At 49.1% G+C, this 25,891-nt stretch overlaps 2 protein-coding genes across 5 annotated transcripts in view; one reads left to right on the top strand and one right to left on the bottom strand.

The window, feature by feature from the left end:
* Positions 1 to 18,188, bottom strand: part of SLC25A25 (solute carrier family 25 member 25) — a 40,913-nt gene extending 22,725 nt beyond the window's left edge. For both annotated transcript variants that reach the window (XM_031014319.3, XM_031014320.3), the window contains exon 1: positions 17,773 to 18,188. In XM_031014319.3, the coding sequence (XP_030870179.1) occupies positions 17,773 to 18,033 (261 nt within the window). In that variant the 5' untranslated portion in view covers positions 18,034 to 18,188. The remainder of the gene's footprint in view (positions 1 to 17,772) is intronic.
* A 281-nt stretch (positions 18,189 to 18,469) lies between these two features.
* Positions 18,470 to 24,868, top strand: NAIF1 (nuclear apoptosis inducing factor 1). Of its 3 annotated transcripts, none has more exons than XR_008668572.2 (3): positions 18,947 to 19,774; positions 22,196 to 24,185; positions 24,275 to 24,868. XR_008668572.2 is itself a non-coding variant. In XM_004048675.5 (2 exons), exons 1-2 carry the CDS (start codon positions 19,264 to 19,266, stop codon positions 22,666 to 22,668), a joined length of 984 nt encoding a protein of 327 aa, XP_004048723.1. In that variant the 5' UTR covers positions 18,470 to 19,263; the 3' UTR covers positions 22,669 to 24,868. The 3 variants fall into 3 exon arrangements, 1 of the variants encoding a protein (XP_004048723.1); XR_002007200.4 differs by having other exon boundaries at positions 18,953 to 19,774; positions 22,196 to 22,722; XM_004048675.5 differs by having other exon boundaries at positions 18,470 to 19,774; positions 22,196 to 24,868.
* Positions 24,869 to 25,891: the final 1,023 nt, after the last annotated feature.

Raw genomic sequence — 25,891 nt, 5'->3', positions numbered from 1 at the left:
ACAAAATTAGCCGGGTGTGGTGGCACATGCCTATAATCCCAGCTACTTTGGAGGCTGAGGCAGAAGAATTGCTTGAACCTGGGAGGTGGAGGTTGCAGTGTGCTGAGATCACGCCATTGCACTCCAGCCTGGGCAACAAGGGCAAAACTCTGTCTCAAAAAAAAAAAAAAAAAAAAAATTAGCCGAGTATAGTGGCTCACACCTGTAGTCCTAGGTACTCGGGAGGGTAAGGCAGGAGGATTGCTTGAGCCCACAAGTTCAAGGTTGCAGTGAGATATGATCACACCACACATTCTAGCCTGGGCAACAGAGTGAGATCTTGTCTTAAAAAAAACAACAACAAAAAACAAACACCCAACTTGACCACACTGACATTTACAAAATACTCCACCCAACAACAGCAGAATACACATTCTTTTCAAGTGCACTCAGAACATATTCCACCCATAAAACAAGTCAACTCATACAAAGTATGTACTTTGACCACAGTGGAATTAAATTGGAAAAAAATGACAGGTACGCACCTGTAGTTCCTGCTACTAGGGAGGCTGAGGTGGGAGGATCGCTTGAGGCCAGGAGTTCAAGACCAGCCTGGGCAACATAGCAAAATCCAGTCTCTTAAGAAAAAAAAGATATTTGGAAAATACCTAAATATTTGGAAATTAAATAATACAACTGTAAATGATTCACGTGATATGTCAAAGAAGAAATCAAAAAGGAAATTAGAAAGTATTTTGAATGGTGAGAAAGCACAATGTATTAAAATTTGTAGGATGCAGCCGCAGCAGTACTTAGAAGGAAATACCTATATTAGAAAGGAAAGGTCTCAAAATCAGTGACTTCAGTTTCCACCCTAAGAGATCAGAAAAGAACAAATTAAATGCAAAGCAAGCAGAAGAAAAAAATAATAAACTAGGTGTTAGTGATCATGCCTTATTTATCTTAAACTTCCCTAGACCAGCACCTAAGACAGGAATCGATGGAAATGTGTTCAATTGCATACCTTGCCTATATGTGTTTAAATATATATATTGCATATATGTAAAGATAGGGTCTTGCTATGTTGCCCAGGCTGGTCTTGAACTCCTGGCCTCAAGTGATCCTCCCATCCTGGCCTCACCTTGGATTACAGATGTGAGCCACCACACCTGTTCCAATTCTTTTTTTTTTTGAGACGGAGTTTTGCTCCTGTTGCCCAGGCTGGAGTGCGGTGGTGTGATCTTGGTTCACTACAACCTCCGCCTCCTGGCTTCAAGTGATTCTCCTGCCTCAGCCTCCCAAGTAGCTGGGACTACAGGCGCCCGCCACCACACCCAGCTAATTTTTATATTTTTAGTAGAGACGGGGGTTTCACCATGTTGGCCAGGATGGTCTTGAGCTCTTGATCTCAAGTGATCTTCCCACCTTGGCCTCCCAAAGTGCTGGGATTACAGGTGTGAGCCACTGTGCCTGGCCCAATATATATTTTTTAAAACATTTTTCTTGCGTCTTTGATTTCCTTGTAGGTTAATATAGTACATTTCTTTCCTTTCACATGTAGCTTTCTTGGGTAGGATGAATCACCCATATCCAGGGATAGACCCATATCCAGGTTACAAGTGTAACCCTCTTGTAAAAGTAGCTTATAAACATCAATAGAATCTGGTTAAGAGGAGGTTAATACCTGCAGAAATAACCACTGTTCTAAGAATCTAGACAATAGAGGCTGATGGTGTCAATGAAAAGAATCGAATTCTGTAAAATATTTAAAGAGGTTTATTGTGAGCCAAATATAAGTGACCAAGGCCCATGATACAGCCCCAGGAGGTCCTGAGAACATGAGCCCAAGGTGGCTGGGTGACAGGTTGATTTATACATTTTAGGGGGACAGAAGTTACAAGAAGACATCAGTCAATACATGTAAGGTGTACATTGGTTCAGCCCAGTAAAGTGGGACAACTTGAAGGCGGGGGCTTCCAGATCATAGGTGGGTTCAAAGATTTTCTGATTGGAAATTGGGGTTGAAAGGGTTATTATCTAAAAACCTGGAATCAATAAAAAGGAGTGTCAGGCCAGGCGTGGTGGCTCACGCCTGTAATCCCAGCACTTTGGGAGGCCGAGGGCGCCTGTAAACCCAGCTACTCGGGAGGCTGAAGCAGGAGAATCGCTTGAACCCAGGAGGTCGAGGTTGCAGTAAGCCGAGATCGCGCCACTGCACTCCAGCCTGGGCAACAGAGTGAGACTGTATCAAAAAAAAAAAAAAAAAATCTGTTTTAATGTTAATGCTGGTCGGTTGTGCCTGAATTGCAGAGAGGAGGGTATAATTAGGCATGTCCCTCCCTTCCCATCATGGCCTGAATTAGTTTTTCGCGTTTACTTGGAATGCCCTTAGCCCCCTGAGGTCCATTCAGTTGGTTGGTGGGGCTTAGAATGGGTACTTTTCAGAGAACAGTAATGGAATACACCTCTAGAGGGAAGTAGTGAGTCGAATCATGGGCACTTGACTTATTCCAAATTACCCTGATAAAATGCCCAGAGTATAAAGGAGCCTGGAGCACCACACACAAAGACAATTGGAGATGCCCAAGGGAGTCTTAGAAGAACAACGCAGAAAGCGAGTTCTCAGGACTGACCAACTCCACGGCAATCTCCAGGTCTCATCACCTCCTTGCTTAACTGCCTAGTACCTATCTTAGAAATACTAACACTCAGCCAGGCACGGTGGCTCACGCCTGTAATCCCAGCACTTTGGGAGGCCGAGGCGGGCGGATCACAAGGTCAGGAGATAGAGGCCATCCTGGCTAACACGGTGAAACCCCATCTTTACTAAAAATACAAAAAAAAAAAAAAAAATTAGCTGGGCGTGGTGTTGGGTGCCTGTAGTCCCAGCTACTCGGGAGGCTGAGGCAGGAGAATGGCGTAAGCCCGGGAGGCGGAGCTTGCAGTGAGCGGAGATCGCGCCACTGCACTCCAGCCTAGGCGACAGAGCAAGACTTCATCTCAAAAAAAAAAAAAAAGAAAAAAGAAAAAAAAGAAATATTAACACTCAGAAGCCATGAGAGGGAAGAGTAGTAACACTTTTTAGAAAGTTAACAGATGAAGCGAGATTTTATTTGACAGAAAGTCAGTATGATTAGGCTGATTGATTTGATGAGGACTGGCACAGCCAATATGGTCATATAAAAGGACTTTTCCATAAATTAAATGAGTCATATATGCAGCTCTAAGATTTTGGCCAAAACCAGAACCCAAACCAAAACCAAAAAAAAAAACCACTTTTTTTTTTTGAGACGGAGTCTCACTCTGTCACCTAGGCTGGAGTGCAATGGTACTATCTTGGCTCACGGCAACCTCCACCTCCCGGGTTCAAGCAATACTTCTGCCTCAGCCTCCTGAGTAGCTGGGACTACAGGCGCCCGCCACCATGCCCGGCTAATTTTTGTATTTTTTAGTAGAGATGGAGTTTCACCATGTTGGCCAGGCTGGTCTTGAACTCCTGACCTTGTGATCTGCCCGCTTCAGCCTCCCAGAATGCTGGGATTACAGGCTGAGCCACTGCGCCCAGCCTCAAACAAAAACATGTAAAGCAGATGTACAGGCCGGGCGTGGTGTCTCACACCTGTAATCCCAGCACTTTGGAGGCTGAGGTGGGTGGATCACCTGAGACCAGCCTGGCCAACATGGTGAAACCCCATCTCTACTAAAAATACAAAAATTAGCCAGGCGTGGTGATTCTAGCTACTTGGGAGGTTGAGGCAGGAGAATCCCTTGAATCCGGGAGGCGGAGGTTGCAGTGAGCCAAGATTGCGCCACTGCACTCTAGCCTGGGCAAAGAGCGAGACTGTCTTAAAATAAAATAAAATAAAAATAATAAAGCAGATGTACAAAATGTGCAAGGGGATATGCTGTTTTCAAAATTATTTTTGGGTGGTACAGGAGGCAAGAGTTTGAAGACTCTCTTTTATATACTGATATATGGCAGTGCCAGGCTATTCCAGAGGCAGGACTGTAGCAGGTGAATGTCAGTCTCCGCTGGAATGAACCAATCAGCCAACGGAAAAACTCAGCTCCTATGTGCTGCCTGCGCTGGGCGGCTGGAGTTTCAGGCTGTAAGGCAGGACTCTTAAACGCCCACCTGGTGTGACTCAGCAACAACTGGACAATGAAGAGGAGCCACAACTCACCTCATTTGGCACAAATGAAACTAAGGTATGGCAGATGACAGAACTGCAATAATGAAAAAAGGAAATCCATGATCTATTTCCATTTTAGGAAACAGAACCGGAAAATCTAGCTTTGACAAAAACTCCCTAAAGAAAACTCCTGTAACTGTGGAAGGAAAAGAGAAATCCGGCACGAAAACCCTCAGTCTTGTGGATGGCTTCTGTTTACTCCTGGTGAAAAGCCAGTCCCCTTCGAGGTCCCAAGTTCAAGGTGAATGCATATTAAAGATGTCTTTTTCTTTTCTCTACAAGAAAGTTAGAGGCATACAAAATTTACCCAACTCTTAAGTGTAGGATTCTAAGATGTAACAAGTCAAGTTCTACAGAAGCAAGGGTCTCCGTGGAAATATGGGATTTCTACTTTATTTTTTTTGAGACAGGGTCTGGCTCTGCTGCCCAGACTGGAGTACAGGTATGATCATGGCTCACTGCAGCCTCAACCTCCCAGGCTCAAGGGATCTTCCCACCTCAACCTCCCAAGTAGCTGGGACCACAGGCATGCCTGGCTAATTTTTTAAAATTTTTTGTAGAGATTGGGTCTCCCTATGTTGCCCAGACTGGTCTCAAACTCCTGGCCTCAAGCAATCCTCCCACCTCAGCCTCCCAAAGTGCTGGGAGTACAGGCATGAGCCACCGTGCCCGGCCTAATTTCTCTTCTTTTTCTGCTCTTATAAGAGCATGATTCTCCTTTAGATTAGACGTGTGCACCAAGAGTAAGGAGCACGGGGTGAATATGGTATGGAGGCCAGCATGTGACAATCCAATCACCTAAAATGTTCAAAAAATTTTGAAGCAACCCAACACTGGCCAGTGGGAGCCACACAATTCGTCCATGTGAGCCTACTTGTTGTACCCACCCTGTCCTTATCCTCTCCTTTCCTTCTCCCACGTGAAAAAGCAAACCAACAAATTTATTACTAAAGCAACATAAAATGTTTTTAGTTTCTGAAAACAGATCTCAGGATTGCACTCACACTGAGATGATCTGACTCAACACAAACTTAACTCTCACCAGCTGCTTGCTCTGCTTTGCACAAGGACTGCAGGCAGTAGAGAGGTCAAGGGGGTGAAACCCTCCCAGGGCTGCCTTACACGCAGCACAGCTGTTCAGGGTGGGAGGGCAACTGGATGAATGCCGGCTAATAGCTGGTTTAAACCAAGCCAGCTCTCCTAAACAATTCAGAAAAGGAATTCTTTAGCTATAGAACTATCTACCTTTAGATCCTATTTTTCCTTCTTCTGTAGGTTAGAGAGGAAGAGACTCTGGCAAACAAAAAATACACCCAAGACGTGAATGAAAAAAGGAAAAAAGTTAACTGTGTCCATAAATGCATCACTAAGGGGTGCTGAGGAACCTTGTCTTTCTCCCTAAGATCCCCCCTTCAATGCCTTTATAGGTCACTGGACAAATTGCTTAACTTCTCCAGCCTGTAAAATGTGGGGAGTGAACTGAACAACCTTGAAAAAACGCTCCAGTTCTAACATTACATGGATTCCAACTCAATCTAAAGGCCTTAACCAAAAGCAACAACAGGGTTTTGGGCAAGTGGGATAGAAAAGGCCAACAATGGCTGGGGGTGGTGGCTCACGCCTGTAATCCCAGCACTTTGGGAGGCCGAGGTGGGTGGATCACCTGAGATTGGGAGTTCAAGACCAGCCTGGCCAGCATGGTGAAACCTCATCTCTATTAAAAATACACAAAAAAAATTAGCCGGGCGTGGTGGCACATGCCTGTAATCCCAGCTACTCCATGCCTCCATGCACTCCAGCCTGGGCAATGAGAGCAAAACTCCGTCTCAAAAAAAAAAAGCCCAACAAGGTTGATGAAGGTGTGCACCATAGCTGGTTTTAATCAACAGGACCATTCCACTGTGTCCTATCTACTCTACAGATAAGGACTTAACAGACAGTTGGTTCTTTTTTTTTTTTTTTTTTTTTGGGATGGAGTCTTGCTCTGTCACCCAGGCAGAAGTGCAGTGGCACGATCTCAGCTCACTGCAACCTCCACCTCCTGGGTTTTTTGTGTTTTGTTTTGTTTTTTTTTTTTTAGATGGGGTATCACTCTGTTGCCCAGACTGGAGTGCAGTGGCGTGATCTCGGCTCACTGCAACCTCCGCCTCCCAGGTTCAAGTGATTCACCTGCCTCAGCTTCCCAAAGTGCTGGGATTACAGGCATAAGCCACCATGCCCGGCCCCTCCTGAATTTTTTTTAAGCGATTCTCCTGCCTCAGCCTCCCCAGTAGCTGGGATTACAAGCACGCACCACCAGGACCAGCTAATTTTTTTTTTTTTGAGAGGGAGTCTCGCTCTGTCACCAGGCTGGAGAGCAGTGGCACGATCTGGGCTGCCTGCAACCTCTGTTTCCCAGGTTCAAGCGATTCTCCTGCCTCAGCCTCCCGAGTAGCTGGGACTACAGGCGTGCACCACCATACCCGGCTAATTTTTGTATTTTTGAGACGGGGTTTCACCATGTTGGCCAGGATTGTCTCAATCTCTTGACCTCGTGATCCGCCCGCCTCGGCCTCCCAAAGTGCTGGGATTACAGGCGTGAGCCACCGCGCCTGGCCCCTCCTGGGTTTTTTAAGCAATTCTCCTGCCTCAGCCTCCCCAGTAGCTGGGATTACAGGCATGCGCCACCAGGCCCGGCTAATTTTTTTTTTTTTTTTTTTTTTGTATTTTTAGTAGAGACAAGGTTTTGCCAGTTGGCCAGGCTGGTCTCGAACTCCTGACCTCAAGTGATCCACCTGCCTTGGCCTCACGAAGTGCTGGGATTACAGGCGTGAGCCACAACGCCCAGCCAGTTGGTTCTTATTCTTGGTGATCTAAACTACCCTCTCTCCACTTTTTTTTTTTTTTTGCATCAGCAGCATTTCAATCAATGGTTTTTGAGAGTCTTCTTACACAATGTAGGCGGTTCTGTGTTTTGGAAGAAGTGTCACATTAGACTCCAGCCACCAGGGAGGGAGGACAGGAGGAAAGGTATGGAGCCAGAGTTTGATGGAGCAACACTGAAAGCTTCAGGCACCGGCAGGAACAGGGACAGCCACCTCTCCAGTTTCCCCATTGACCCTGCAGAAAATGAGTCATGATTCTTCTCCTCAAACTTCCTGGAAAAGCCAGCCAAGAGCTTAAAGTAGATAAGAAGCTCCTTATGGCCTACCTTTGTTATTCATTTACTTTAAAGGAAGATGCATCTTTAAGACAACAGCTTCTTTTTTCAGGTGTGGTGTTGAGTCTTTTATATCCCGTATTAGGAACAGTGTACCTATCATTTTAGTCACGGCTTCCTGTGCACCACCAGGGCCTTAAAATGTTGAGACAGAGTTATGCACAGGTATGTCAATGTCATAAACTATGAAAATAAATGTGGCCAAGTTTTAAAGGCAAGTTAAGTGTCCACAGTCAAAGAAGGAAGGCGGCACTGCATTGAGCTAAATGGGGCAGAGTCAAAATCCTGGGTTCTGGAACTGGCTTGGCCTCCAAGCAACCCAGCCTCCGAGCCTTAGTCCCACTTCTGCAAAGTAATGCTGGTTAGTGAGATAATCTCCAAAGCTTTGAAGTAAGCTCCACTTGAGCTTCCACTTTCACAACTTCAAGGTCAACTCTGTACTTAGGAAAGACGATCCACGGCTTCTGAGAGGGCAACAGGCTTGCAAGATGAGGAGGTCCTGTTTCTGTCCAGGGAAAGCATGCGGGCCCCAAAGACGTCTTTTTGTGTAGATAGAGTGAGTGAGTCTACTACAATTTTTTATTGTTTCTTTGCTCATTTTGATGTCCACAGAGCCCAGGTTTTCCACAGCGGACATCCCCTTCCACATCACGGAAGCTTCTCCCTCTCCAGGTTGCTGGGGTGGGGCTATGTCTCCCTGGGTGCCACACACCCTTTAATGCTGATGTCCCCAGGCTTTGCCCTCCCTTGCCTTTCGCTTTTCACCTAAGCAAACTAGGGGCAAAATATAGGTGATTCTGACCAATTCTGGGCACCTTATTTTCAAAGAACCAATGGGGAAGTCACTTGGTGAATATGTGCCAGACCCAGTCCTGGGCTCTTTCTATGCTTTGTCTAATTTAACCCACACACCCCCCTTATGCAGTAGGTCCTCATACCAACAAGTTTCTGATAAGGAAACAGACTTGGAGAGGGTGAGTCATTTGTTCAAGGTCACTCAGCTAGCAAGCAGCAGAAAGAACATTTGAACCCAGGTCTCATACCACACAAATCACCCTTTTTTTTTTTTTTTTTTTTGAGACAGAGTCTCACTCTGTTGCCCAGACCGGAGTGCAGTGGCGCAGTCTCGGTTCACTGCAACCTCCAACTCCCAGGTTCAAGCAATTTTCCTGCCTCAGCCTCCCGAGTAGCTGGGATTACAGATGTGTGCCACCATGCTCGGCTAATTTTTGTATTTTTAGTAGAGATGGGGTTTCTACATGTTGGCCAGGCTGGTCTCGAACTCCTGACCAGCCTCCCAAAGTGCTGGGATTACAGGCATAAGCCACCCATTTAAAGTATACAGTTCAGTGGTTCTCAGTATCTTCACGGATATGTGCAACCATCACTCCAGTCAACTTGAGAATATTTCCAGCACCTCAAAAAGAAACCTCATCTCACCTTCCTATCTCTCTACCCGCCAGTACCCCACTCCCAGGTAGGCAAGCACTACTCAATTTTCTGTCTCCGTAGACTTCTCCATTCTGGACTTTCACCTAAATGGATCATACAGTGCATGATCTTTGCGACTGGCTTCTTTTTTTTTTTTTTTTTTTTTTTTTTTTTTTTTAAGACGGAGTCTTGCTCTGTCGCCCAGGCTGGAGTGCAGTGGTGCGATCTCGGCTCAATGCAAGCTCCGCCTCCCGGGTTCACGCCATTCTCCTGCCTCAGCCTCCCAAGTTGCTGGGACCACAGGCGCCCGCCACCGCGCCCGGCTAATTTTTTTGTATTTTTAGTAGAGACGGGGTTTCACCGTGGTATTGATCCCCTGACCTCGTGATCCACCCGACTCGGCTTCCCAAAGTGCTGGGATTACAGGCGTGAGCCACCGCGCCCGGCCGCGACTGGCTTCTTTCAATCAGCGTAACATTTCCGAGGAAAGTCTGTACTATAAACCCCATGGGTTATTGTCTCAGCTAAGGGAACTGTAAGGTATGGACAGCACGTCACCTGAGAAGTGCATGATGATACCTGTTTTTAGCAGCAGCAGAGATTATAGGAAGATAAGACCACAGATTTCAGATAAAGGGCCCTTGGATCACTTTTCTGTCTTGCTCCTGAAGGTACACATGGGGCAATGGGCAGCAGCAGATACAAGATTTCAGTCTAACATGACAGAGAACTCACAGTGACTCCAATTAGGTTCACAATAGAAAGGGCGGATGACCATCTGCGAAGGATGCTCCAGGAGAGCTTATCTCCATGTTGGGTGGAAGGCTGGCTAGTGACCATGATGGCCCGTGACCCATCCAAGACTAAATTCTATGGTTCTGCCAAATTCGCATTAGTATAATTAATGGTTAAAAATAAAAAGTTAGGGCCGGGTGTGGTGGCTCACGCCTGTAATCCCAGCACTTTGGGAGGCCGAGGCGGTTGGATCACGAGGTCAGGAGATCAAGACCATCCTGGCTAACATGGTGAAAACCTGTCTCTACTAAAAAATACAACAAAAATTAGCTGGGCGTGGTGGTGGGCGCCTGTAGTCCCAGCTACTGGGGAGGCTGAGGCAGGAGAATGGCGTGAACCCAGGAGGCGGAGCTTGTAGTGAGCTGAGATCACGCCACTGCACTCCAGCCTGGGCGACAGAGCGAGACTCTGTCTCAAAAAAAAAAAAAATAAATAAAAATAAAAATAAAAAAAAGTTAGGCTGGGCATGGTGGCTCATGCCTGTAATCCTAACACTTTGGGAGGCCAAGGCGAGAGGATCACATGCATTCAGGAGTTCGAGACCAGCCTGAGCAACATAGGAAAACCCCGTCTCTACAAAAAATACAAAAATTAGCTGGGCATGGTGGTGCACACCTGTAATCCCAGCTACCTGGGAGGCTGAGTGGGAGGATAGATTGAGCCTGGGAGGTCAAAGCTGCGGTGAGCTGTGATTGCACCACTGAACGCCAGCCTGGGTGACAGAACAAGATCCTGTTTCAAATAATAAATAAACAAATAATAAAAAGTTGGCTGCCAGGCACATGTCATCAAGACCCCTGAGGCTGTGTCACAGGCATAATAAAATAAAATAAAATAAAATAAAATAAAATAAAAAATTGGCTGGGTACAGTGGCTTAGGTCTGTAATCCCAGCACTTTGGGAAGCCGAGATAAGCGGATCGCTTGAGCCCAGGAATTCAAGACTCAGCTGGAATAGAAATGAAGAAATGAATACCAGAAAAATATTTGTTTCTATCATTCCCTTGTGGGGATGTGAGACTTCAACAAGTAATAACTCTTTTGTTTTTTTTCTTTTTGAGACAGAGTCTCGCACTGTCACCCAGGCTGGAGTGCAGTGGCGCAATCTTGGCTCACTGCAACCTCCGTCTCCTGGATTCAAGTGATTCTCCTGCCTCAGCCTCCCGAGTAGCTGGGATTACTGGTGCACACCACAACGCCTGGCTAGTGTTTTTGTATTTTTAGTAGAGATGAGGTTTCACCATGTTGGCCAGGCTAGTCTTGAACTCCTGACCTCAGGCAATCTGCCTGCCTCAGCCTCCCAAAGTGCTGAGATTATAGGTGTGAGTCACCACACTTGGCCCCCATTTTCTTTTCTTTTCTTTTTTTTTATTTTATAAAAAACAGAGATGGGGTCTTGCTATGTTGCCCAGGCTGGTCTTGAGCTCCTGAGCTCAAGCGATCCACCCATCTTGGCCTCCCAAAGTACTAGGATTACAGGTGTGAACCACTGCATCTGGCCAGTAATAACTCTTTGAACATCAAAAAAATTCATCTAGTTGAAGCTCCAGATCAGACAGGCTCGTGCTCTCTCATTCTCTATTTATATCTATTTTGAGACAGGGTCTTGTTCTGTTGCCCAGGCTGAAGTGCAATGGCACAGTCTCTGCTCACTGCAACCTCAGCCTCCCAGACTCAAGCGATCCTCCTGCCCCAGCCTCCCGAGTAGGTAGACTACAGGCATGGGCCGCCATGCCCAGCTAATTTTGTTGTTGTTGTTGTTGTTGAGATGGAATCTCACTCTGTCTCCAAGGCTGGAGTGCAGTGGCGTGATCTTGGCTCACTGCAACCTCCGCTGCCCGGGTTCAAGCAATTTTCCCTCAGCCTCCTAAGTAGCTGGGACTACAGAAAGGCATACGCCACCATGCCTGGCTAAGTTTTGTATTTTTAATAGAGACGGGGTTTCACCATGTTGGCCAGGCTGGTCTCGAACTCCTGACTTCAAGTGATCTGCCCACCTCAGCCTCCCAAAGTGCTGAGATTACAGGCGTGACCCACTGTGCCCAGCCAATTTTTGTATTTTTTTGTAGAGACAGGGTTTCACCAAGTTGCCCAGGCTGGTCTCGAACTCCTAGGTTCAAGCCATCTGTCCACCTCAGCCTCATAAAGTGCCATCGTGGCCAGCCTCATATGTTCTTTTTTGTTTTGTTTTGTTTTTTGAGACAGAGTCTGGCTCTGTCGGCCAGGCCCGTGTTGGCACGATCTCGGCTCACTGCAACCTCTGTCTCCCGGGCTCAAGCAATTCTCCTGCCTCGGCCTTCCGAGTAGCTGGGATTACAGGCGTGTGCCACCACGCCCGGCTAATTTTTGTATTTTTAATACAGATGGGGTTTCACCATGTTGGCCAGGCAGGTCTTGAACTCCTGACCTCAGGTAATCCACCCGCCTCGACCTCCCAAAGTGCTGGGATTACAGGCGTGAGCCACCACGCCCAGCCCTATTCTTACTTGTTACTTGGTTTTAGGATCAGGGTATGGGACTGCATCTTTCCAAATATCAACTTATTAAAAAAAAAAATCTTCTCAGCTGGACATGGTGGCTCATGCCTGTAATTTCAGCACTTTGGGAGGCTGAGGCGGGCGGATTGCCTGAGGTCAGGAGTTCGAGACCAGTCTGGCCAACATGGTGAAACTCCGTCTCTACTAAAAATACAAAAAAGTTAGCCTGACGTGGTGGTGTGCGCCAGTAATCTCACCTACTTGGGAGGCTAAGGCAGGGGAATTGCTTAAACCAGGGAGGTAGAGGTTGCAGTGAGCTGAGATTGCACCACCGCACTCCAGCCTGGGTGACAGAGTGAGAATCCGTCACAAAATAAAAAAAAAAAATCTTCTCAAGGACAGGCATGGTGGCTCACACCTGTAATCCCAGCACTTTGGGAGGCTGAGGCAGGTGGATCTCTTGAGGCCAGGAGTTGGATACCAGCCTGGCCAAAATGGCGCAACCCAGTCTCTACTAAAAATATAAAAATTAGCAGGGCATGGTGGCGCAGGCCTGTAATCCCAGCTACACCAGAGGCTGATGCAAAGAATTGCTTGAACCGGGGAGGTGGAGGTTTCAGTGAGCTGAGATCACGCCACTGCACTCCAGCCTGGGTGACAGAGGAAGACTCTGTCTCGAAAAAAAAAAAAAAGTATTCTAGTTGACTTGATAATTATGACTTTGAGCCAGGGACCGATTATGCAACAATATAACACAATTAGTTTAATATATGAATTTAATCCAATCTGTGAAAAGCATTTTTCTTTTCCTAAAGGGCCATTATATTATAGCAAATAATGTCTATCTCTTGGAAAGGAGCTTTCTTCTGTAGACTGTCTTATCTAAGTCTGGCTCTTTTGATAAACATCCACAAATGGCCAAACATTTAAAAAGTATAGAGTTCAACAGTCTGTCTGATTAAGCAATACCAACTTGACATTACTGATCTCCATTCAATAATTTCAAGTCAATAGGGATTGCCTCATGTGCATTGCTCGGGTCAGGGAGAGAAATAGGGGAGGGCGGATTCTTGTTCTTTGACAGGGTAAACTGGATAATCTTGAAACCTATACTTTGGGAGCAAAATATGTGGTTCTAAATTATCTCTCCTCCTCTTTCTCAAGTTTCCCCAAAAGAACTTTAGAATTCTCTTCATGTTCCTGAAAAAAACTGTGTTAAGGAGGAGAGGAGCAAGAATCAGAAGATGGTTCCAATTCCTTCTCTGGTCCAATTTCCTAGCGATCAAATGATCTTTGAGGTTGTTCCACTGCCTTTTTGAACCATTGTTCCTTCCCTAGTAAAATGGAGTGAAAATCATTTTACTGACTTGCTTACTTAACAAATTTTTGTGGGGCTCAAAAGAGATGGTGTGGATGCCAGTCTCTAAATGAGCAAACTGCAGCTCATCTAGAACCTCACCTGCCATAAACACCAGCCCCTTACAAGAGCCCCAAAGCCTCAGCTGAAGAGACAACTGTTTACACACAACACAGCTTGCTTTCTTCCTCTAATTGGCTGCCTGAGTTCTAACCTATGTTTTAAATTTGTTTTAAGACACAGATTGTATTTGGTCACAGGAAAATGCCTTAAATAGGCAATCTATAATTAGCTCTGGCTGAGTCTCATCTCCCAAAGTCACTACTGTTGTCGTCATCTTTTTTCTTTCTTCTTTAATGAACTCTTCCCTTTTTTTGTCCCAGAACAAGCTTCTCGCTTACATGCCCTTTACAAAGAAAATTTCCCTGGCTGGCTGCCATCGGTTTCTCTGCCCACTTCCATTTTAAGCAATTTTTATGAGTGTCCCATCTCTTCTCAAACAAAGGCAGATGGCAAAACTTGCTGGTTTACTTTTAAAGAAAACTTGACCCAGACTGTTATAAGAAGAGGCTTTGTGAAGTCACATGGCCTGGGTTTACCCATCACCCCCTGATAAGCACTCACAGCTGATTCCTGTGGAAACCCTAGCATCTCACACTGGTTTCATAGGGGCCATAGGAAGCACCTTCCAAAGTCTGATGTGTTCTTCAACATCTATTCCCATGGCAGATGACCCATTTTGACCCAAAGGGCCCCACAGTTCTCTTTCAGCTCCTGCTAGTTCTGCAAAGCCTCAGCACTGCTTTTTCTGTAGGCAGTTAATACTAATGCTAATTCAACAGGAAGTGGTATGGGGGTACAAGAGGCAGGGTGTCTTCCTGTTGCCCAGTTATTTACAAAAAGGCAGATCTTCTCTCTAAGACTTCAAACGTTCCCCACAGGACTAACTTGTGCTTCTTTACAGGTAATGAGCTAATAAATTATTTCTGATCTCAAAGCTGTATAACAACTGAATTTGTTCAAAAGCCAAAAAAGTAGTAGAAATACAGTCTATACTGCCTGGTGCAGTTGATCGCGCCTGTAATCCCTGAATTTTGGGAGGCCGAGGTGGGTAGATCACTTGAGGTCGAGAGTTCGAGACCAGCCTGGCCAACATGGTGAAATCCCTTGTCTCCTAATAGTACAAAAATTAGCCGGGCCATGGTGGCGGGCGCCTGTAATCCCAGCTACTCAGGAAGCTGAGGCAGGAGAACTGCTTGAACCCAGGAGGCAGAGGTTTCAGTGAAATCACACCATCGCACTCCAGCCTGGGCGACAGAGCGGACTGCATCTCAAAAAAAAATAAAATAGATAAATAGGCCAGGTGCGGTAGCTCATGCCTGTAATCCCAGTGCTTTGGGGGGCCGAGGCGGGCAGATCATCTGAGGTCAGGAGTTTGAGACCAGCCTGGCCAACATGGTGAAACCCCGTTTCTACTAAAAATACAAAAAAAAAAAAAAAAAAAAATTAGCAGGGCGTGGTGGTGCGTGCCTGTAGTCCCAGTGTGCCTGTAGTCCCAGGGAGGCTGAGGCAGGAGAATCACTTGAACCCAGGAGGCAAAGGTTGCAGTGAGCTGAGATCATGCCATTGCACTCCTGCTTGGGCAACAAAAGTGAAACTCCATCTCAGAAAAGTAATAATAATAATAGATAAATAAATGAAATACACTCTATACTAAACCCACACACCAAAAGAATAAAGAAATGCTTCCTATCATAGAACTTAGATCTGTCACGGAGTCAAAGATTTTAGAGTCAAAGTGACCCCAAGGGGCTAGGCTCTCTTTGGTTAATAAAAGTTTTCTTTCAAAACCAGAAAGAAAAATGATCACTTTCTCCTTATTTGCCCCGAGAAATTCACCACTAAAAAAACAGATTAGGATCAATATCAGATGTGCCTTGAATCTCGAGAACATTGTGACTCTAGTTGATGCACAAAGCATGGGGCAGACATTTAACATGCTCCCGCAGCCAGACGTTCTCAATGTGCCTGGCAGCAATGCCAACTGGGTAGGTTCACAAAAGCAGAAACAGAAACCCTCTGGGTTTAGCCTTCCTATTTTTTCTTTTCTTTCTTTCTTTCTTTTTTTTTTTTTTTTTTGAGATGGAGTTTCACTCTTGTTGCTCAGGCTGGAGTGCAATGGTGCAATCTCAGCTCACTGCAATCTCCGCCTCCCGGGTTCAAGCGATTCTCCTGCCTCAGCCTCCCGAGTACTGGAATTACAGGCATGCACCACCACTCCCCGTTAATTTTGTATTTTTAGTAGAGATGGGTTTTCTCCAAATTGGTCAGGCTGGTCTCAAACTCCTGACCTCAGGTGATCCACCCGGCTTGGCCTCCCAAAGTGCTGGGATTACAGGCGTGAGCCACTGTGCCCGGCCAGCCATTCTACCTTTTCAAGTGAGTATTCATCAGATACATACAGGAAAATCTCCAGTTCACAACACTATTTTGTGTAAAACTGACTGGAAACATTACAAAACAAAACAAAACCAAAAAAACTTGTCTCTAGTCGGGTGCGGTGGCTCACGCCTGTAATCCCAACACTTTGGGAGGCCGAGGCAGGTGGATCACCTGAGGTCAGGAGCCCGAGACCAACCTGACCAACATGGTGGAAGCCTATCTCTACTAAAAATACAAAAATTAGCTGGGTGGCCGGGCGCGGTGGCTCACGCCTGTAATCCCAGCACTTTGGGAGGCTGAGGCGGGCGGATCACAAGGTCAGGAGATCAAGACCATCCTGGCTAACACGGTGAAACCCCATCTCTCTTAAAAATTCAAACAAAAAAAAAAATTAGCTGGGCATGGTGGCAGGCACCTGTAGTCCCAGCTACTAGGGAGGCTGAGGCAGGAGAATGGCGTGAACCCGGGAGGCGGAGCTTGCAGTGAGCCAAGATCGCACCACTGCACTCCAGCCTGTGTGACAGAGTGAGACTGTCTCAAAAAAAAAAAAAAAAAAATTAGCTGGGTGTGGTGGCACATGCCTGTAATCCCAGCTACTGGGGAGGCTGAGGCGGGAGAATCTCTTGAACCCAGGAGGCAGAGGCTGCAGTGAGCCAAGATTGCACCAATGCACTCCAGCCTGGGAGACAGAACCAGACTCCGTCTCAAAACAAACAAACAAAAAAAACTTGTCTCTAAATCTCCTGGACTTAACTCAACCATTCTATCTTGCGTAGTGTTGCTCTTGGTCCTCCTAGGCTGATCCTAATAGTTAGCGCTAAATACCTTGGATGTTGATCCAAGAATCTTGAACATGAGTTAACAACACCTATGTACACCCACCCAACAAATTGGTTTAATTCATTGGCGGTTTACCAGATTCTTTTCATACTTGGCTATGAGATTCTCTAATTGTCATGTGTACAAATGGACCAAACTAACTCAGCAGTGAAACAGGTTCTTAGGTAAAGTACTCAGGAGTCCTATTCCAGGCTGTAAATCAGGCTAAGCTACAGTAAATGAAATACTTGGGAAAATGGCAGCTACACCTGCCAAGTCAGACTGAAGGGGGAAGAGACAGAAGGGAAAGAAACAGCCTCTGCTCTGAGGTTCTCATACCGAAAGGCCAGCACTTCTCTTCCTGGCAGGCCCAGGGATGACCATTTCTCTGCGCCCCTATGCCCACACCTCGGCCAAGAGCCCACAATAGTAACAATCTCGCTTTGACTTTTAGAAAAAAAATTTCCCCCAGATTCTTTCACTCCGTCCACACTCCAACCCCGCAGGGATCACGATCCCATTTTCTGGATAAACAGGGCAATGGAGATGAGCCTAAACCATGAGAATTGTCAGTCTTCGCCGCCAGCGTCCACACGGATCAGCCTGAAACCCCAATACCAATTTTTTTTTCATCTCCCACACGTTCCTGAAAGGAACCAGATCAGGGCCCACGGCTGGCATGGAAACGAGAGGGAAAGGAGGGGGTGCTGCTGGAGACTGATGGATGAACCCATCCTTGGGTGAAGGGAGCGTCCAGCTTGGCCTTGAGGTCAGGAGGTGACAAAGGCACACTCCTGAGACCTGGCCTTCTACTCTGCGCAAGAAAGGGCTTTTCGCCCATCAGAAAGCCCATAGAATGCCCACCTGTGTCTACGAAGAACCCGGCTCAAGCACCCAAAGAAGTCAGGAAGGAGCCCCGCTCCCACCAGGGCATAAGTGGGGTGTCCCTCAGTGAGTCAGGGGGCACCCTTCCTCTGGACAGTGGGGGTTCCGCCCAGCCCAAGGGGCCGTCCCCCGAGACCTGTCACCCGGCCCTCGAGGGGCTCCCTCCCCGCCAGTGCTGAGGACGCGCGCAGCCTACCTGGAGCTCGCCCTCGGTGCGGTGCAGTCCCAGGCGCCGCAGCCCCACCGCCAGGTCGTTGACACACAGGCCGCCGTCCCGGTTGACGTCGAGCGTCTGAAAGAGTCTCCACAGGCGCAGCCGGTGGTCCGGGCCCCCGCAGATAGCGCCGCCGCAGGGGTCCCCCACGGACGCCGGCGATGAGGCAGACGAAGAGGCGGCGGTGGCGGCGGCGTCCGGCGGCGGGGAGGCCACACAGCGGCACAACACACTGCTCACCATCGGGCGCGAGGCAGGGGCTCCGGGCGCGGGCGGGAGCGGGGGCGGCGGGCCGGCGGTGACCGCGCGGGAGGCAAGCCAGGCGCTCTGCAGCTGGGAGCGCGGGCTCGGAGACGCCGGCAAGCTAGCGGGAGGGGCGGCTTCCGGGAGCCCCGCCCCTCCGCGCCCCGCCTCGCCCCGCCTCGCCGGCCACGCCCCCGGGCGCACCGAAGGCCAGTCACAGGCTCGGATGGGGAGCCGGGAGGGGCGGAGCCTATCTAAGGACAGCCCACGCGCCACGGACTACCCGGATCAATGGGGTGGGCGGGGTCACCCGGCTCCGCCTGGGGCCGATTCAAACTGAGGGAGGCGGGGATTGGCTGAGCCGGGGGCCAAGAGAGAGAAAATCACGCAGCGATAGGCATGAGTCATGTGATTGGCAGGCGGAAGACCCCGTGTCCAGTTTCCATTGATGAACTAACCCTGTTTAGACTGCGGGATCTTAAGGATGGGAGGAGCGGTAGTGTACGGAGAGATCGTAGCCTCCGGTGGGAAATAGGATTTGTGTGAGAGCATTTGTGAACTGCAGTTGCGAGGCAGAGTTTGTGCCGGTGGGAGGAATTAAAAATTAATTGACCCATGGCTCACGGCCGAAAGCACTAAGTATCCTCAGGAAGCAGGGTTTTGGTAATCTAACTCCCTAAACCACCAATAAAATAGCTGAATTTAACGGCTTAATAGTCGTAATACTGACAATTGAACGACAGAATGATTTTCCAATGGAAGTGAATAAAGGTTAGGTGGGCGGGGCGCTCTGGGCGACGGACACAATTTTAAACCAATCATCAGGCGAATTACAGTAAGCAGGCGTGCTCCTTAGCTGAGCGACAGATCGAAAGACCCAGTGATCGACGTGATATTTGAGCAGCTACCAACCGGGAAGGCCGGTTCTCCCGGAGAAGCTCTGGGAGGCGGGAAGAGGGGAAGTGGGCGGATCTCCGCACACCTCGGCGGAAGAGGCAGATTCAGGAAGCCATTACGCTGCTGGCTGGCAGCGGCCGGGCCGGTCGGGGCTGGGCCCTACGCACTTTGCGTAGCGAGGGGGGTTACCAAAGGCCTAGTGCTTGGCCTCGAGCAAGCCTGGCCTATCCCCTGTAGGGGGTGGGTGAGGGGCGAGGCTGAGGAAGAAGAGAAGGGGAATTGGGGCGCTTGAGGGGATTATAATTTCTTTAAAAAGAGGGGAGGGGAGAGGCCATGGCCGTCCCAGCCAAGAAAAGGAAGATGAACTTCTCGGAGCGGGAGGTGGAGATCATCGTGGAGGAGCTGGAGCTGAAGAAGCACCTGCTGGTGAACCACTTCAACGCCGGGGTCCCCCTGGCCGCCAAGAGCGCGGCCTGGCACGGCATCCTGAGAAGGGTCAACGCCGTGGCCACCTGCCGCAGAGAGCTGCCTGAGGTCAAGAAGAAGTGGTCTGACCTCAAGACCGAGGTCCGTCGCAAGGTTGCCCAGGTCCGGGCCGCCGTGGAGGGTGGTGAGGCGCCGGGGCCCACTGAGGAGGACGGAGCTGGGGGGCCTGGGACAGGCGGTGGCAGTGGCGGCGGTGGCCCAGCTGTAGCCCCAGTGCTGCTGACCCCCATGCAACAACGTATCTGCAACCTGCTGGGCGAGGCCACCATCATCAGCCTGCCCAGCACCACAGAGATCCACCCTGTGGCCCTCGGACCCTCGGCCACCGCAGCCGCAGCCACGGTCACCCTGACGCAGAGTGAGTGACCTCTCCTGCCCAGGCGGCGTGCATAAGTGGGAAGGGCCAGCAAGCTCTGGGGTGGCCTGGGGAAGGTTGGCTGCCAAGGGTCAGAGGTCAGATGGGGGTCTTGGAAGACCATGAGGCCTTCCAAGAGCAGCACCCAGACAGAAGTGATCTTGCTTTCTTTGGGACTTCCTCAGCACGTGGGCTGGACTTCTGACGTGCTGGATAGCTCGCCACTGAGCATTGCCACCATGTTTGTCCATGACTTACCTCCACTTGCCGAACTGGGTGGTCCTTGAAAACAAGAGACCGTGTCTGTATCCCCACAGGACTTTTCACAGGGCCTGGCTTGTAGTAGACAGCCAGGCCATATTTGTTGAAAAAATTGATGGGAATAATACTGCCCAAGTGAGACAACGATTCTGGATTCTGTTTTCAGTGTGGGGGATCTTTCATCAGGTGCTGCTCAGGAGCCTCATTGTTCCTGGTGTTAATCTACTCCATTCATTCATTCATTCATTCATCAAACATTAGCACTTATTCTGTACCAAACCCTGTGCTGGGCACTGGGATTACCAAGTTGTCTAAAATACAGGCCAGTTATATTCTAGTAGGACAGAGATGACACATATAGGAATAGCTTCACCATCAGTTGGGAAAACCTAAGGCCCCGGAAGAGGAAGGGGGCTTCTTGGTGGCATAAGGACACATAGCTGACATTGGCGTTGAAGGGTGGAGGAGCTTGACCTCTCCCACATGTGTGGAGGCCCAAACAGCCCAGCCAGGATCCTTTCCATGGTTCTCAGGAATGACAACAGAACTAACTTTGGTTGGATTTTTTAGTTCAAAGAAGAGTTTGTGCCCTGTTACCTCTGCTCGTTTGTGATGACTGTGAGCTGGATCATTCAGTGATTCTCAGTGGGGGTTGGGGGAGTTGGGTGGATGTGCGAGTGCCATCCCCTCGCAATGCGTATTTCTCAAGAATACACTGGGGTGGGGTAAGGGGGACAAACACGGGTCTAAGTCAGATGCTGCTCTGGAACAGGAAGGATGTTTAAGTATCAGGTTGACCCAGATGATGACAGACAGGGAGACATTGACTGGGTACTTTAGCTACTGCTGCCCCATTCCCACCTCCATTTCTGCTTCGCCATAGGGGCCTAGGAAGTCAAGTCAAGAAAGCATCAAAGGGCCGGCATGGTGGCTCACTCCTGTAATCCCAGCACTTTGGGAGGCTGAGGTGGGCAGATCACTGGAGGTCAGGAGTTCGAGACAAGCCTGGCCATTATAGTGAAACGCTGTCTCTACTAAAAATACAAAAATTACCCAGGCTTGGAGGTGGGCGACTGTAGTCCCAGCTACTCGGGAGGCTGAGGCACAAGAATCACTTGAACCTGGGAGGCAGAAGTTCCAGTGAGCCGAGATCGTGCCACTGAACTCCAACCTGGGTAACAGGGCAAAAGAGCAAAACTCCGTCTCAAAAAAAAAAAAAAAAAAAACAGAAAGCATCAGAGGAGCTAGGACTAATGTGGCTGCAAAGAGCGTGTGTAGAGTCCCACCCAAGATGCCTGCTGCACGGTACCACAGAGAGCATGTGACCCAGCCTCTGGGGTGCCTTTCTTTCTTTCTTTCTTTTTTTTATGAGATGGAGTTTTGCTCTTGTTGCCCAGGCTGGAGTGCAATGGCACGATCTCGGCTCACTGCAACCTCCGCCTCCCAGGTTCAAGTGATTCTCCTGCCTCAGCCTCCCAAGTAGCTGGGATTACAGGCACGCGCCACCATGCCCGGCTAATTTTGTATTTTTAATAGAGACGGGGTTTCTCCATGTTGGTCAGGCTGGTCTCGAACTCCTGACCTCAGGTAATCCACCCACCTTGGCCTCCCAAAGTGCTGGGATTACAAGTGTGAGCCACCGCGCCCGGCCGGGGGTGCCCTTCTTAGCTAGGAGCAGCCCAGCGTTTAGTTCAGGAGCACATCGGGCTCTGCTGTTGGGGAGACCTAGATTTGCCTCTTGGCTCTGCTGAATGAGCTCTGTGACCTTAGCAAGTCATTCTACATTTCTCAGTCTGTTTCCTCATCTCTGAAAAATGAAGATGACAGCACCAACCTCTTGGTGTCATTTTGAGGATTTGTTGAGCTAATGAGTACAAAGTGCCCGACATGTAGTAGTTGCTCTAAAAGCTTTGCTAGTATTATGATCAACATCTTTGCTTTTGCCAGATCCAGGGCTGGCCCTTTGATTACCAAGTAGATTAAGATTCTGAACCCCTTAGATTCTAGATTTATATGTGTATAGCTATGCAGCCAGGGGAGGCCTGGATTCCCCTTTATGTCCCTCCAGGACAGGACTTTATGGCCTCCTCCCCACCCCATACAGCCAGCTTTATTCCTTCCAGAAAGTGACCTCCCTTGGCCTCTGTTCTTTCTACCCTGCAGTCCCCACAGAGACCACCTATCACACGCTGGAGGAGAGCGTGGTGGAGTACTGCACGGCTGAGGCGCCCCCACCTCTGCCACCGGAGGCCCCTGTGGACATGATGGCCCAGCATGCAGACACGTCGGTCAAGCCGCAAGCGCTCAAGAGCCGCATTGCTCTCAACTCCGCCAAGCTGATACAGGAGCAGCGGGTCACCAACCTGCATGTGAAGGAGATCGCACAGCACCTGGAACAGCAGAACGACCTACTGCAGATGATCCGCCGCTCCCAGGAAGTGCAGGCCTGTGCCCAGGAGCGCCAGGCCCAGGCCATGGAGGGCACACAGGCTGCCCTGAGCGTCCTCATCCAGGTCCTCCGGCCTATGATCAAAGATTTCCGCCGCTACCTGCAGAGCAACACAGCTAACCCGGCCCCCGCCTCTGACCCTGGGCAGGTGGCCCAGAATGGGCAGCCAGACAGCATCATCCAGTGAGGGCAGGGGTCAGGCCAGCCTTCTGCCATGATGGGATGAAAACTCCATGGACTTGTAAGTGGGTCCTGTAATTGGCCTTGGCCTTAGGCCGGCCGCGTGCACAGCTCCCTCTTTAATAAACGCTTAGGGGCTGCACTGTTTTTGAGAAGAGGAATTTGTTGGGCTCCTGGGACCCAAACTCGTACTCCCCCTACTTGAGCTGCCTTGCTAAGATCCAGAAGATTGGTTAGCAGGGGGTCACGTGTGCATGTGATGGGACATGTGTTGTCATGACCCCGGGCTTGTGACATGACCCAGCCTTGGTCTTGGACAACTGTAAGGAACAACACAACGGGCTGTCACTGGGGGCCGTCGCCCAGCCTGGGTCTCTCCTGAGCTGCCCAACCCCAGGTGCCATCCTTTCGAGTAGGGTAATGTCACTGATGCTGGCAGTTGAGCAATAATATCTTCCTCCCTTGGGAGGTAGTGTGACTGAGCCTGAGGAGGAAACCCCACCGTTTTCTCCTCACTGTGCCTCAGTTCTCAGGGGACTCCAATGACTGTTGTGCTCTCCCCCGACCCCACCCCAGGCACAGCGCAGGCCCTTGTTAGGTAGTGCGCTGGGACGCCTCTGTAATACATGCGGTGTGCAGCCAGTCTGGCTCAGGAATGCTGTGTATGGTGGGGACGGTTTGGCCACTCTCTGGTTTTCAACAGCATCTCTGGGCAGCCCTTTGGTGGTTTGTCCCTAGAGCTTTTGACTCAGGTCAAGCTTTGGATGCTGTAAATTTTTGAGAAAGCCAACTAGTGTGGAAGCTTGCTGCCCCACTGCAGTGGGTCTGAGTGACCTGTTGGCTTTGTGCGGAGACTTGCATCCAGCCAGTTGTATTTATTCTGTGTGTGAACCCCTCCTAGGAAGGCCTCCAGGAGGGCTGCCCTGTGGCCACACCCTTCCTCCTTTCCTCTCTGCTGACTCCACATTTCCAAAATTCAGTGCAAAAAAAGCCCTGCTGAGCATCATATGCTGGACTCTTCGCCTGCCACACCGCTCAGTGCCTTCTGTTCTCTTGAGACTCCCTCTGAGTGGCTGAGTGAATCCAAAGCCATAATTGACCCTGAATGTAGGAGGAGGAAAAGGCAAAGCTGACCTAAGAAGTGGGACCCTGGCCGGGCGAGGTGGCTCAAGTCTGTAATCCCAGCGCTTTGGGAGGCCGAGGCGGGTGGATCACGAGGTCAAGAGATCAAGACCATCCTGGCCAACATGATGAAACCCCGTCTCTACTAAAAATACAAAAATTAGCTGGGCGTGGTGGCGCACGCCTGTAGTCCCAGCTACCCGGGAGGCTGAGGCAGGAGAATCGCTTGAACCCAGGAGGCGGAAGTTGCAGTGAGCCGAGATTGCACCGCTGCACTCCAGCCTGGCGACAGAGCGAGACTCTGTCTCAAAAAAAAACAAAGAAAAAACCAAAAAAACAAATGGGACCCTTTGGATTCTATGCTCAGGGAAGAGCAGGCAGAGCCTTGGAGTGCTGAAGGAGGTGCTGTTCCCTGTTCCATCTTTACACTTTCTCTTCTGAGATGTCTGTAAGGATTTTACCCAGATGCCATTTGTCTGTTTCATTTTCAGACTCACCATCAATTACCAAGGCCCTTGCATCTCCCCAGATCGTTTCCCAAGTTTGGCGATTTGCTGCCGGTGCCTCAGCCACATATGACCAATGGTTACAACTCAGGGCTCCAGACCTCAGCTAAAAAGAGAAGACGCCGCCCTCCTGGGCACGAACGTTTAGAATGCTCAGCTCCTCTATTGTGACCACAGGAAGGTGGCCCTGAAGATGCACCGAAGACAGTTGGGAGGTGACTGCTGTACTGTCAGCCTCTCTGTGGAGGCATTCGTGCAGTGCCAGCTAAAAGGGAGGTGAAGGGGGATATCGGACCCAGCGAGGGAGTTGCTGGTAGAAGGAAAGCTCTTCTCAGTGTGGCTGGATTAAGAGCAGCCCAGCAGCTTGGGCACCTGCACTCTGTGCGGTCTGATGGCCCCAGCAAGGTCGCTGCAGGGACTTCCTGAGGACTTGGTTTGGTTTCTTTCTGGGGTTGGAAATCTGAGCCAATGTTGTGTCTGTTCCATTTGGGTATGAAGAGGAAGTCTGGATCACTTAAACTGACTAGTTATTTCCGGGTCATAATTTTAAATTAAAGACATATCACTTTTTTATACACACATCTCTGTGTCTTTATTGCTTATATATAGAAAAGAACCAGGGACTGGCAGATGATGGCCCACAAACTCAAATCAGGCTCACCACCTATTTTTATAAATAAAATTGTATTGGAACACAGCCATACCCATTCATTTATGAACCTGTGGCTTTTTTTTTTTTTTTTTGTACCACCAAAGCAAGAGTTGAGTAGTTACAGAGACATCTGGCCCACAAAGCCAAAGGTGTTTACTCTCTGACCCATTTACAGTAGAAGTCAGTCTATTCCTGGTTTAAGGCAGTGTTTGGGACTCTTAAGAATTACCTGAGGCAGGCCAGGCACTGTGGCTCATGCCTGTAATCCCAGCACTTTGGGAGGCCGAGGTGGGCGGATCACGAGGTCAGGAGTTCGAGACCAGCCTGACCAACATGGTGAAACCCCGTCTCTACTAAAAATACACAAATTAGCCGGGCGTGGTGGCATGCACCTGTAATCCCAGCTACTCAGGAGGCCGAGGCAGGAGAATCACTTGAACCCGGGAGACAGTGGTTGCAGTGACCCAAGATCATGCCATTGCACTCCAGCCCAGACAACAGAGCAAGACTCCGTCTCAAAAAAAAAAAAAACAAAAGAAAAAAAAAAAAGAATTACCTGAGGCATTTGTTAAATATACCCAATCGCAGGCCTCACTCAAAACCTGGAGGGAGGACTCTATGCATTGTAAACAAGCCCTCAGTACAAGCCCTCAGTAATCCTGATACTTTCTGAAGGTTAAGAATTTTTTCTTTTTTTTTTTTTTTAAAGACTGGATCTGGCCAGGTGTGGTGGCTCATCTCTGTAATCCCAGCATTTTGGGAGGCCGAGGCAGGTGGATCACGAGGTCAGGAGTTCGAGACAAGCCTGGCCAACATGGTGAAACTCCGTCTGTACTAAAAATACAAAAAATTAGTTGGGTGTGGTGGCGGGCACCTGTAATCCCAGCTACTTGGGAGGCTGAGGCAGGAGAATCGCTTGAACCTGGGAGGCTGAGGTTGCAGTGAGCTGA

This window comes from Gorilla gorilla, chromosome 13 (genome assembly GCF_029281585.2).
Source record: "Gorilla gorilla gorilla isolate KB3781 chromosome 13, NHGRI_mGorGor1-v2.1_pri, whole genome shotgun sequence".
Taxonomy (NCBI): domain Eukaryota; kingdom Metazoa; phylum Chordata; class Mammalia; order Primates; family Hominidae; genus Gorilla; species Gorilla gorilla.
This window is presented reverse-complemented; position numbering and strand designations above follow the sequence as displayed.